The 13,895-nt window shown below is 41.6% G+C and overlaps 1 protein-coding gene across 2 annotated transcripts in view; it reads left to right on the top strand.

Moving 5' to 3' along the window:
- SENP2 (SUMO specific peptidase 2) overlaps positions 1-13,692 on the top strand; it is a 44,979-nt gene extending 31,287 nt beyond the window's left edge. For both annotated transcript variants that reach the window (XM_037988482.2, XM_073023378.1), the window contains exons 12-17: positions 1,036-1,167; positions 2,563-2,766; positions 5,636-5,715; positions 7,830-7,914; positions 10,124-10,219; positions 12,364-13,692. In XM_037988482.2, coding sequence (XP_037844410.2) covers positions 1,036-1,167; positions 2,563-2,766; positions 5,636-5,715; positions 7,830-7,914; positions 10,124-10,219; positions 12,364-12,426 — 660 coding nt within the window. In that variant the 3' untranslated portion in view covers positions 12,427-13,692. The remainder of the gene's footprint in view (positions 1-1,035; positions 1,168-2,562; positions 2,767-5,635; positions 5,716-7,829; positions 7,915-10,123; positions 10,220-12,363) is intronic.
- Positions 13,693-13,895: the final 203 nt, after the last annotated feature.

Genomic DNA, 13,895 nt, shown 5'->3' with positions numbered 1-13,895 from the left:
TCTTGGCTTCCCAAAGTGCTGGGATTACAGGCGTGAGCCACCGCACCCAGCCTATTTTGATGTTTTAAAAGTTTAAAGGAGAGAATGGGTGCAGTGGCTCACGCCTGTAATCCCAGCACTTTGGGAGGCTGAGGCAGGCAGATCACTTGAGGTCAGGAGTTCAAGACCAGCCTGGCCAACATGGTGAAACCTCGTCTTTACTAAAAATACAAAAAAAATAGCTGGCATGGTGGTGCGCACCTATAATTCCAGCTAATCAGGAGACAGAGGCACAAAAATTGCTTGAACCCGAGAGGCAGAGGTTGCAGTGAGGTGAGATCATGCAACTGCGCTCCAGCTTGGATGACAAAGTGAGACTCTGTCTCAAAAAAAAATAAAAGTTTAAAGTGGAAATCAGGATTTTAGTATTATGAAGGGAGCAAAGGCCAGGAAATTAGACACACCTGGGTTCAAATCTTTGTTCTACCTTTTAATAATTATATGACTTTGAATATGTAAAATAAATTCTCAGTTTTCTTCTCTATAAAATGGTAATAATATCTTCCCCACTAATATGGATTAATGATGTGCTTCAAGCATCTAACACCATGTTTGGCTTATAGTGGTTAATACATAGTAGTAGGATAATTGAGACCATACTTTAGATGTAAATATTATTATTATTGTTTCCACAAGCTAATAAGTGAACCAGCATTTGTTGTATTAGTAAGATTGCTTTGTAGTTACAAGTTAAAATATTTTCAGGGTTGGTATGGTGGCTCATGCCTATAATCTCAGCACTTTGGGAGGCCAAGGCGGGTATTGCTTGAGCCCAGGAGTTTGCAACCAACTTGGGCAATATAATGAGGCCCCATCTCTATTACTAAAAAATAAGAAAAAAATGTTTTCATACTATAGTTTAGTAAGTCTTTGATAGTATATTTTTCTCAAGAGTCAGGTGTTGCCGAGATGAAAAACTTTTTTCAGTCTCAGAGTTTTCAATAACTGATAATGGGTTCTATATTAAAATAACAACTTCTGGACTTTCTAATTCAGGACATGGAAAAGGAAATCAGTAATGCCCTAGGCCATGGCCCACAGGATGAAATCCTAAGTTGTGCTTTCAAATTGCGAATTACTCGAGGAGATATTCAGACATTAAAGAACTATCACTGGCTCAATGATGAAGTAAGTTGTATTCCCTCCCCCTTTTGGCCATCATTAAGTTTAACTATTTATTTATTATCTGTAATCAAAGTGACTTCTACCCAGTTATAAGGGGTTGGTAAAGCAACTCTTAGTTATAATTAAAACAAAAACATCTTAAATCTTAAAAAGATGGTTAGTTCTGATTTTCTGCCTTTAATTAGCAATATTTCCCTTTTCTGCAATAAAGTCTGTACTTTATTGCATCCACCACTCCATTTACTGGTCTTCAGTAAACCCTGGGTACAACTGATGAATGGGAGGAAGCAGCAAGTGATACTGTATTTTAGGTGAATTCTTATAGTAGCTGTTTTTTTGTTTTTGTTTTTTGTTTTTGAGACAGAGTTTCGCTCTTGTTGTCCAGGCTGGAGTGCAATGGTGCAGTCTTGGCTCCATGCAACCTCCACCTCCTGGGTTCAAGCGATTCTCCTACCTCAGCCTCCCAAGTAGCTGGGATTACAGGCATGCACCACCACGCCCGGCTAATTTTGTATTTTTAGGAGAGACAGGGTTCCTCCATGTTGGTCAGGCTGGTCTCAAACTCTGGACCTCAGGTGATCTGCCCACCTTGGCCTCCCAAAGTGCTGGGATCACAGGCGTGAGGCACCATGCCTGGCCTGTTTTATTTTTTGAGTAATAAAGGGATATATTGATTACTATATACTGTATGTATTTTTCTTTATTTGAGTGATAGCTGAAAAATTTTGCCTAACTTGTCATCTTGTATCCTTAATTACATTTAGCAGAAGCTAACTCTTAAGTTCTTTGACAATTTTCTGGTGGGTTCTTTCCCGAACTGTTTAGCCCCTGCATCTTCTCTCTTTGAGGGAAATCCCCTGTGACTAGTTACTTATAAACACATTCTTTGAAAACAGGAATGTTTTGTTTTACATTATAATGTAATTTGTTTATTGTAGAACATTTGGAAAATACAGGAAAAGTAAAAAATATTACTGTTCAAAAGTACCACCACTTAAAGATAAATAAAATGTTAATATTTTGGTGTATGTCCTTCCAGTTTATATTTTAAAATTGAAGTCTAATTTATATGTAGTAAAATTCACTTACTGTTAATATTTCTGCATTTTTTCGCTGTGTTACAGTTATGTAGATCTTTTCATTATTGCACAGACTTTCTTCCTGGATTCCATCTTCTGGCCGTTAAGTGTTACTCACATGCCTTAAAAGTACAGTTTCATTCCATTTTCATGTGTTCCATTTTGCACTGATCACTTTTTTCCCTGTCTTCTACTATAGAGAGTCCTTCTATCCCCTTCTTTAGTACCTTACCTTCGAATTCATCCTTATTCAGGTAGAAATTTAGTTTTGATAATATATTTGCCATGTTCCAACTTTTGCTCCCTTGGTATTTTGTAGGTCATTAATTTTTACATGAATCTTCTGGTGGAAAGAAATAGAAAGCAAGGCTATCCAGCACTTCATGTATTTAGTACTTTCTTCTATCCTAAATTAAAGTCTGGGGGTTACCAAGCAGTGAAACGATGGACCAAAGGGGTAAATCTCTTTGAACAAGAAATTATTCTGGTGCCTATTCATCGGAAGGTACATTGGAGCCTGGTGGTGAGTAGAGAGGGTTAATGGTTAATTGTTGGACTTTGGATAAAGACCGTTTTTTAAAAATAATGCTGCCCTTTTCTGCCCTGTGTATAAAGGCCAGTAGTGCCGGGCGCGGTGGCTCACGCCTGTAATCCCAGCACTTTGGGAGGCCGAGGCGGGCGGATCACAAGGTCAGGAGATCGAGACCATGGTGAAACCCCGTCTCTACTAAAAATACAAAAAAGTAGCCGGGCGCGGTAGTGGGTGCCTGTAGTCCCAGCTACTCAGGAGGCTGAGGCAGGAGAATCGCGTGAACCCGGGAGGCGAAGCTCGCAGTGAGCCGAGATCGCACCACTGCACTCCAGCCTGGGGGACACAGCCAGACTCCATCTCAAAAAAAAAAAAAAAAAAAAAAAAAGGCCAGTAGTATATATTATAAGCATGCTCTGCAGAGTCTCTTTTTATTTTTTATTTTTTTAATGTCTCCTCCTTCACCCAACCCTTTTTAGTTCTTATTTATTTATTCTTTAAAAATTTTTATATTAGGCCGGGCGCGGTGGCTCAAGCCTGTAATCCCAGCACTTTGGGAGGCCGAGACGGGCGGATCACGAGGTCAGGAGATCAAAACCATCCTGGCTAACACGGTGAAACCCCGTCTCTACTAAAAATACAAAAAACTAGCCGGGCGAGGTGGCGGGCGCCTGTAGTCCCAGCTACTCGGGAGGCTGAGGCAGGAGAATGGCGTGAACCCGGGAGGCAGAGCTTGCAGTGAGCTGAGATCCGGCCACTGCACTCCAGCCCGGGCGACAGACCCAGACTCCGTCTCAAAAAAAAAAAAAAAAGTTTTTTTATATTTATTTTATTTTACTATTTTTTAAAATTAGAGACTAGGTTTTGCTGTGTCACCCAGGCTGGAGAGAATTGGTGTGATCATAGCTCATTGCAGCCTGGAAGTCCTGGACTTAGGTGGTCCTCCTGCCTCAGCCTCCTGAGTGACTAGGACTACAGGCATGGTCCACCATGCTTGGCTAATTTTATTTATTTACTTATTTGGCAAGATGGAGTCTTGCTATGTTGCCCTGGTTGGTATCCAACGCCTGGCCTCAAGTGGTTCTCCTGCCTCAGTTTTCAAAGTACTGGTATTACAGGTGTGAGCCACCATGCCTGGCCTTTTTTTCTTTTTCTTTCTTTTTTTTTTTTTTTTTAATTTTTATTTTTAGAGACAGGGTCTCATTCTGCCACCCAAGCTGGAGTATAGTGGCACAACCATAGCTCACTGTAACCTCACCTCCTGGGCACAAGTGATCCTCTCACTTTAGCCTCCCAGGTAGCTGGGACTACAGATGTGCACCACTATGCCTGGCTATTTTTTTTAAATTCATTTTTAATTTTTTTGTAGAGACAGAGTCTTGTGTTTTTTTGCCCAAGCTAGTCTCGAGCTCCTGGCTTTAAGTAGTCCTCCCACCTTAGCCTCTCAAAATGATGGGTGAGCCGCCGCACCGGGCCTCCTTTTTAGTTCTTGAGTTGAACAACTTAGAAACCTAGAAGACAAACCCCTTGAACTTGAGGCTTTGTTTTTTATTTATTTATTTATTTATTTATTTTATTTATTTTTTTGAGATGAAGTCTTGCTGTGCCTCCCAGGCTGGAGTGCAATGGCGCAATCTCAGCTCACTGCAACCTCCACCTCCTGGGTTCAAGCGATTCTCCTGCGTCAGCCTCCTAAGTAGCTGGGATTACAGGTGTGGGCCACCGTACCTGGCTAATTTTTGTATTTTCAGTAGAGACGGAGTTTCACCATCTTGGTCAGACTGGTCTTGAACTCCTGACCTCATGATCCGCCACCTCAGCCTCCCAAAGTGCTGGGATCATAGGTGTGAGCCACCTTACCCAGGCGAGGAGCTTTCATTTTTAATAGGAAAGAGTCTTAGTACACATAAGGGTTATTATATTTATTTAGTTTTGTTTACAAGATAGTACAGGTTTATTGTAGAAAAATGCACTTATAAGGCCAGTTGTGGTGGCTCATGCCTATAATCCCAGACTTTGGGAGGTCGAGGCAGGAGGGGTTGCTTGAGCCTAAGAGTTTGAGACCAGCCTGGGCAACATGGAAAGACCCTGTCTATATACAAATTTAAAAATTTGCTGGGCATGGTGGTGCACACCTATGATCCCAGCTACGTGGGAGGCTGAGGTGGAAGATTCCCTGAGCCCAGGAGGTCAAGGCTGCAGTGAGCTGTGATCACACCACTGCACTCCAGCCTGGGTGACAGAGCAAGATCTTGTCTCAAAAAAAAAAAAAAAAAAAAGTCTCATCACTCTGAGAGGACCACTAATTTTTTAACTTAAAAATACACTTTTTTACTAAAGTTACATAAGATATATTTTTAACTAAAAAAAATTTTAATACATGTACCAATATAAGTGGATATCGTTTTTCTTTCTTTTTTTTTTTTCTGAGACAGTCTCGCTGTAACCCAGGCTAGAGTACAGTAGCACAATCTCGGCTCGCTGCAACCTCTGCCTCCCAGATTCAAGTGATTCTCCTGCCTCAGCTTCCTGAGCAGCTAGGATTTACAGGCGCGTGCCACCACACCCGACTAATTTTTGTATTTTTCAGTAGAGACAGGGTTTCACCATGTTGGTCAGGCTGGTCTCAAACTCCCGACCTCATGATCCGCCTGCCTCGGCCTCCCAAAGTGCTGGGATTACAGGTGTGAGCCACCATGCCTGGCCCTGGATTTCTAAGATACATAATACATTTTTTATGTATCTTAGAAATCCATTTATATTGTTACATGTATTTTTTAAAAGATGCTTTTATTTTTGGAAGTAAAATTCTCACTCCTCTTACATTTAAAATGTTTCTGGATGTTATCTTTTTCCATTATAGGTGATAGACCTAAGAAAAAAGTGTCTTAAATACCTGGATTCTATGGGACAAAAGGGCCACAGGATCTGTGAGATTCTCCTGTAAGTAAAGGTTGAAAACCTCACTACCCCCTGTTGAGGTGATCTCTCTTCTATCTCATCCTAGGAAGCTGTGTGGATGGTAGTCTAATGTATAGTTAAGACTATTTCAGGACTTAGAATGCATTTTATTTTTTTTTTGGTCTAAAAATAATAGCTGACTGCAACTGAGAAAACATGTTTAGTAGCATCACTGAAAACAAGTTTGTCATGTATTATGATGTAAAATAGATCTTATTAGAATCCTGTGATTTGCATTAGATTTCTTTGGGATTGATGCATTATTCTGAATGTTCTAAGGAGCTGTTAGCTGGGGAGTGTTAGTCCTCCAAATTCTTAAGCCCACTCATATCTTTATGCTTTCCATGAGAGTTGAGTTTATCTCAGAACCCAGGGGCGATGTTTAAAGTGTGTGGTTTCAGGGGACTGTTCCGAATAGTAGTTGCTATAATAGAAACCGGTCTTTAAAGCATAGCTACTTCTTAGCTAGGTAAAGTAGTGACATGAGTTAAGTGAGAAAATGCATCAGTAAGATGGGTCCATTTTTCCTTTTCTGCTCACTAGAAGCAATGAAGTTCCTTCTTTTAACTTTTACTAAGGACAAATTAATCTTGTGAAGAAAAGTTGTTGCTAACAAGAATTCAATATTGTTTAGTATAAAAGGTTATTTTTATTTATGGTTGTTTATCTGGAATAAAAAGTATAGAGAAGACAATTCTAAAAATCATAAGATACACCAAATTGTTTATAAAATGATTCTCTTCTAGTCTTTTCTTTGTAAGATGTGTATAAATTGTGCACACATACATTTGCGTTAATACATATACATATATTATCCCATGTATAGAAATGTTCTTACTGGGATCATACAGTATAGTTTGATGTGTTGCTTATAATAGGATTTGAAAACTCATATTTTATTACATTCATGCTGTTGTTTTTTTTTTTTTTTTTTTTTTTTGAGATGGAGTCTCACTGTGTTACCCCGTGCAGTGGTGCAATCTCAGCTCACTGCAACCTCTGCCTCCTGGGTTCAAGTGATGCTCGTGCCTCAGCCTGCCAAGAAGCTGGGAGTACAGGCTCCCGTCACTGTGCCCGGCTAATTTCTGAATTTTTAGTAGAGACAGGGTTTCTCCATGTTGGTCAGGCTGGTCTTGAACTCCCAACCTCAGGTGATCTGCCCGCCCCGGCCTCCCAAAATGCTGGGATTACAGGCGTGAGCCACTGTGCCCGGTGGTCTTTGGCTTTTTATCTTATTTATTTATTTATTTATTTATTTTTTGAGACGGAGTTTCACTCTTGCTGCCCAGGCTAGAGTGCAATGGCGTGATCTCGACTCACCACACCCTCCACCTCCCGGGTTCAAGTGATTCTCCTGCCTCAGCCTCCCAAGTAGCTGGGATTAAAGGCATGTGCCACCATGCCCAGCTAATTTTGTATTTTTAGTAGAGACGGGGTTTCTCCATGTTGGTCAGGCTGGTCTCAAACTCCTGGCCTCAGGTGATCCGCCCGCCTCAGCCTCCCAAAGTGTTGATTTACAGGCATGAGCCACTGCATCAAGCCTATGTTATTTTTTATATCTTAATTTTAGTGGGGGCATCTAATGCTTATCAACCTGATATATATTTCAACTTTTAAAAACAAGCATGTACAATTTTTATAAGCAGACCTCCCCAAATTAAATTAAAAATCCAGAAAGCCACTTTGGGAGGCTGAGGCAGGCGGGATCACAGGCTCAGGAGATCGAGACCATCCTGGCTAACATGGCGAAACCCCGTCTCTACTAAAAAAGTGCAAAAAATTAGCAGGGCATGGTGGTAGGTGCCTGTGGTACCAGCTACTTGGGAGGCTAAGGCAGGAGAATGGCGTGAACCTGGGAGGCACAGGTTGCAGTGAGCTGAGATCGCGCCACTGCACTCCAGCCTGGACGACAGAGCAAGACTCCATCTTAAAAAAAAAAAAAAAAAAAGTCCAGAAAGCAGTCACATTTTTAAAAAGCTAATGAATATGGATTTGAGAATGGCATATCTGTTTAACATCACAAAGCCCTTTGTAACCATAATGGTTAGTTTCTGTAAGGATTTATTGTTGTATTCCTTCTTTGTTTTGCTTTTTAGTCAGTATTTACAGGATGAAAGTAAGACCAAAAGAAATACTGATCTGAATCTTTTAGAGTGGACCCATTACAGCATGAAACCACATGTGAGTGACAATCATCTATATTTGACATACTTTGTTGCATTTACTAATAGTATATTATTCATATTTGGCTCCCTTTCTGCCCTTCCTCCCTCCCTGCATACTTTTAAAGTACACATCTTTTTTTTTCTTTCTTTTTTGTAGAGATGGGATCTTGCTTTGTTGCCCAGGCTAGTCTCAAACTCCTGGCCTCCCAAAACAAAGTGCTGGGATTACAGGTGTGAGCCACTATGCCTGGCCAGAGTATACATCTTAAGAATGATCTGCTTCTAAATCTTTAGCAATTAATTTAACTAAGATGGTTGCTTAGCTTTCATCTTCTTGCGCCAAATGTAATGTTAACCATATGCTTGCATATCTCTCACAGAATTGGGAAAAAAAAAACCCAATAAATTCAAGTTGGCTAATTTCCCTGTTGGTGCTAATGAAAGTTTACATTTCTTTTCCAAAATTTGGGAGTTTGTTTATTTAAATCTTAGGATCCCATTCCAAAAAAAGCATTTTAATTTCTAAACTGAAAAATTTGGGCTGGGTGCGGTGGCTAACACCTGTAATCCCAGCACTTTGGGAGGCCAAGGTGTGCAGATCACCTGAGGTCAGGAATTTGAGACCAGCCTGGCCAACATGGCAAAGCCTTGTCACCACTAAAACTCAACTGGGTCTGGTGGCGCATGCTTATAATCCTAGCTATTCAGGAGGCTGAAGCAGGAGAATCAGTTAAACCCAGCAGGCAGAGGTTGCAGTGAGTGGAGATCGCACCACTACACTCCAGCCTGGGCAACAGAGCGGGTGACTCAAGCCTGTAATTCTAGCACTTTGGGAGGCCGAGACGGGCGGATCACAAGGTCAGGAGATCGAGACCATCCTGGCTAACATGGTGAAACCCCGTCTCTACTAAAAAATACAAAAAGCTAGCCGGGCGAGGTGGCGGGCGCCTGTAGTCCCAGCTACTTAGGAGGCCGAGGCAGGAGAATGGCGTGAACCCGGGAGGTGGAGCTTGCAGTGAGCCGAGATCTGGCCACTGCACTCCAGCCTGGGCCACAGAGCGAGACTCCGTCTCAAAAAAAAAAAAAAAAAAAAAAAAGAAAAATTTGAAGGATAAACTTTGAAATTTCCTAAGGAGAGCACAGATGTAAGGAATAGTCTGTTAGGATGAATACTGTGTTCTGGTATGGGAAATGGAATAAAGAAAGCAAATTGCCTTTCTTTGTATATTGTAGTCTGTAGTTTTGTCCATTCTGTGAGAGATGCTGGGCTCAAGAGAAAGTGTGAGGTATCTGCGTATGTATGGATGGTATGTATTTAAGCAAACTTTAAAAATCATAATTAACTTCATTTCTTTGAATAAAAATTGAGCTTTTGTCATCTAGTGTGTTTTCCAGCAGTGGAAGCGGCCTCTCCCATATTCTTACTAACTTGTGCTACTTGTGACTGACAGCCAGTGTGTGTCAGGAACCGCCAAGGTTAGGGCAACACAGGCCTGGAGAAAGTGTGAGCTCAGTGGGTTTAGAATCCACCACTTTTGGCTTATTATGCTCTTAGTGCTGCTTGTAACAAGTCTTGTTTTTGCCTTAGGGCATAACTGATCTGTCAAGGCAAGATCCTGATTGGTTAAAGCCTATTCAGGAACTTCTCTCATCCGCCTTGAAGCTGTAGGGGTCCAAAGCAGTAGTCTTATTTTCTTAGCTAGAGAAATTACATTTCTGATTGACCACACTTGGCCCTTTTTAAAATTAATAAATGCTTCTGAAATAATTCTGACTAGCATCCCCGGTAGTAAACCTCCTTTCAATTTGGTTTCTTTGAATGGGAGCTGAGATATGGAACTTTCACTTTGTTTTTTTCTTTTCTGAAAAACATTTTTCCTATGGGGTCACGCTCTCCATCTCATAGTCTGGGTTTCCAATCAAATGCAGAACCATGGAAGATTAAACACAAGAACAGAACAGGAAAAGCAGTATTCGCAAGTTACATCTTAGACCTGTGGCTTCAGTTCTCACAAGGCCTGTTTTTCCCTTGCTATGATCTATGTTTTATACCACACAGAGTAAGAATAGTTGTGTTTTTTGTATATGACGGTGTGTTTAGGTAATACCTGATTTAATATTTACCTTTATAATATTGTTTATAGCAATGTTTAGAAAAAGTCCAAGGGATTTGTATATAATGATGTTTTACCCTTTCCTCCCTTCTTTTTTCTTTGTAATTTTAGGAGATTCCTCAACAGTTGAATGGGAGTGATTGTGGAATGTTTACTTGTAAATATGCAGATTATATTTCTAGGGACAAACCTATCACATTTACTCAGGTGAGTGAAGACCCTCCTCATTCATTTACTTGTTACTAAGCAAGATAAGGCACTTGGCCAGTGCCTGGCACATGTTCAGCTCTCAGTAGTAGTAGCTGGCCAGGCGTGGTGGCTCGCACCTATATTCCCAGCACTTTGGGAGGCCGAGGCAGGCGGATCACCTGAGGTTAGGAGTTCAAGACCAGCCTGGCCAACATGGTGAAACCCCATCTCTACTAAAAACACAAAAGTTAGCCAGGTGTAGTGGTGCACACCTATAATCCCAGCTACCCAGGAGACTGAGGCAGGAGAATCACTTGAACCCAGGAGGCAGAGGTCGCAGTGAGCCGAGGTCACCCCAGTGCACTCCAGTCTCGGCAACAGAGCGAGACTCTGTCTCAAAAATAAATAAATAATAGTAGCTGGGCTCATGCCTGTAATCCCAGCACTTTGGGAGGCCAAGGCAGGTGGATCAGCTGAGGTCAGGAGTTCAAGACCATCCTGACCAACATGGAGAAACCCTGTGTCTACTAAAAATACAAAATTAGCCAGGCGTGGTGGCGCATGCCTGCAATCCCAGTTACTAGGGAGGCTGAGGCAGGAGAATTGCTTGAACCCAGGAGGTGAAGGTTGTGGGGAGTCGAGATCACGCCATTGCACTCCAGCCTGGGGCAACAAAAGCGAAACTCCATCTCCAAAAAAAAAAATAGTAGTAGCTGTGCTATTCTTATTGCTGTAAATCTTGGTTTTAGCCCTACCCCTGCCAGAATCAGGGTTTGTTATTTTATCTGCTCTCAGGTTTATCCTAGTCTTTGGTACACAATGGGCACAAATTGCAAACCTCTGAACTCTGGCATTCATTGGTTCCTGTGTATTATTATTTCTAGCCAAAGAAAGAGGTATGTCAGTATTTAATAGCAAGGGAAAAACAGGCCTGTGAGCACTGAAGTCACAGGTCTAAGATGTAACTTGTGAATACTGCTCTTCCTTTCTGTTCTGCTCTTTTGTTTGTTTAATTCTCCATTGCTCTGCATTTGATTGGAAACTCAAGTATGTTGGGAATTCTTGAGAATTTGTAACAGTGGATTCTCAACATTTTACAACTGAGGACCTCATTAAAAATATTTTTCAGGCCGGCGCGGTGGCTCAAGCTTGTAATCCCAGCACTTTGGGAGGCCGAGGCGGGTGGATCACGAGGTCAGGAGATCGAGACCATCCTGGCTAACACGGTGAAACCCCGTCTCTACTAAAAATACAAAAAACTAGCCGGGCGAGGTGGTGGGCGCCTGTAGTCCCAGCTACTGGGGATGCTGAGGCAGGAGAATGGCGTAAACCCAGGAGGCGGAGCTTTCAGTGAGCTGAGATTCGGCCACTGCACTCCAGCCTGGGCGACAGAGCGAGACTCCATCTAAAAAAATATATATATATTTTTTTCATCCACAGACCTTATTTTGATAGATGTTGTCTACCAAGCAAACTGTATTTATTCTATGAATACAAACTGTAATACAAACTATTACATGAAGTAACTAGGACTCCCATGCTGAATTAATACAATTCCAGTAAAAAATAAAGGCATTTATTGCTTAGTCTTAGCAGTTTTACTAAGAGCAAATGTGCAGTTTTTACTAGATGTTTTGAACTATTTAAAATAATTTAAGAATCATGTGTTAAGACTTTTTAGCCCCCACCCCGAGGTAGGACATCACTAGATTATTATTATTATTATTATTATTATTATTTTGAGACAGAGTCTTGCTCCGTTGCCCAGGCTGGAGTGCAGAGGCATGATCTTGGCTCATTGCAACCTCCATCTCTCAGGTTCAAGTGATTCTCCTGCCTCAGCCTCCTGAGAAGCTGGGACTACAGGCATGTACCACCATGCCCGGCTAATTTTTGTATTTTTAATGGAGGCGAGGTTTCACTGTGTTAGCCAGGATGGTTTCGATCTCCCGACCTTGTGATCTGCCCTCCTCGGCCTCCCAAAGTGCTGGGACTGCGCCCGGCCTTTTAATGGTTTGATAAGTATGTTCCATGATCTAAAAATGTCAACGTTTCGAAAAAGAACATGGACATCCTGCTTGATTGACATGATTACACCTGAAGGTTGTGCTGCTGTGCACATTATGATGTAATGCGTGTGTTGTTTATGGGATTCTTTGCAGCACCAGATGCCTCTCTTCCGGAAGAAGATGGTGTGGGAAATCCTTCATCAGCAGTTGCTGTGAGAAAACTTTGCCTGATCCCCTCTAGCTGCTGGTGGTTCTTTCACAGACATTTCCATATACCTCATGCATTGTGGGTTAAAAAGTCCCTGCATCACTTCTGTTCTCTCACAGGTACTGAGCTGTCAAAAGTGCATGAAGGCCTCTCACTGCACCCTAGTCCTGACTTGGGGTGCAGAGGGCTGCTTGCAATCCTGTTTGTAAGGCTGTGCCTGCTCAGAGCTTTGGACTGTTCAACCCACACAAGAACAAACGCTAACTACTATTTTTTTTAAGAGATTCTTTTCCCTATGAATGTGGGAAATGCAGGATTTACTCTGTGAATTGTTTGTTTTCTGTGTGTTTGTTCAGCGTATTCATTCACTCACTCGTTTGCAAACATAATGGGCAGTGGTCATTTGCTGCTGCTCTTTTACAGTTAGCTCTAAATTACTTGTTTGAACTATTTATTTCTGAGAGGAATGTTACTCAAGCTGCCACTCCCTGCTGAAGACCAGGAGGGAACTCTCACTGGGGGCGGAAGGAAGTGGAGCTGGAGCAGTAACTGCCAACATGAAGCTGGAGGGTTTGGGATTTTGTTTTTTGTTTTTGTTTTTTTGAGGCTCAAAAATGCTGGGAGAAATGAAAATGCTGTGGGATAGGGCTCCCGTTGCCTTTCAGAGGAAGTCTGACACTACAGCGTTGGCACAGTGCCATGAACAGTGGACCTGTGCCCAAGGAACTCTGACTATCCAAGCATCTTCCGAAGAGATGTGTTGTGGGCATCTTAAAGAGACTTCCCTTTCTGGAAATGAGGTGACTTGGCTTAGTCTTGAAACTGGATTCATGGATTTGAAGTAACTGTAAACCCTAAATCTTCATTTTCATCCCAGATCTGGTTGAGTATAAACCTCAGAATTATAGGGCCTGGCCTGAGCTGTTTAATTCAAAAGATACTATTCAATTTAAAGCTATTTTTCCTCAGAGTTTTTGTTTTCTATATATTAAGCCTAAATTAAGTTTTCTACTCATTAAGACTGACATCTCCCCACTCCATCCCCACTGAAATTTGTGGAAGAAAATTTAGTACTTGGCTCTGAGGTTGCCAGTTATACAATAATCTATTTTGCATATGAAAGTTTGTATTTAACTTTTTTGTTCATTAAAAACCTTACTGATGTGGTTATAACTTCAGAAAGTTTAGAGTTGGTCAGAACATATTTTGCAAGATCTAGTGCCTAGTGTTGCTTTTCTGATGTAATAAAAGGTTGTCTGGCAGAACCTAAAAAAGTATATGCTGAAATGATTTCTAACCCTCTCCCTACTTCAACCTCCCAAACTTGTTCTGGTTCATAAAAGCCAGAGGTAAAACTGGAAAAATTGGGCATGTGTTACCTATGAATCTACATGCCTGCCATTTGGAGTGCTCCGGCTGCTGGTCCCAGAGGTATACTGGTTATAGCTATTGCAGCCACTTCCCTGAGACTTGTAAA

This window comes from Chlorocebus sabaeus, chromosome 15, assembly GCF_047675955.1.
Source record: "Chlorocebus sabaeus isolate Y175 chromosome 15, mChlSab1.0.hap1, whole genome shotgun sequence".
Classification (NCBI taxonomy): domain Eukaryota; kingdom Metazoa; phylum Chordata; class Mammalia; order Primates; family Cercopithecidae; genus Chlorocebus; species Chlorocebus sabaeus.
Note: the sequence above shows the minus strand (reverse complement) of the source record. Positions and strands in the feature narration are given on the sequence as shown.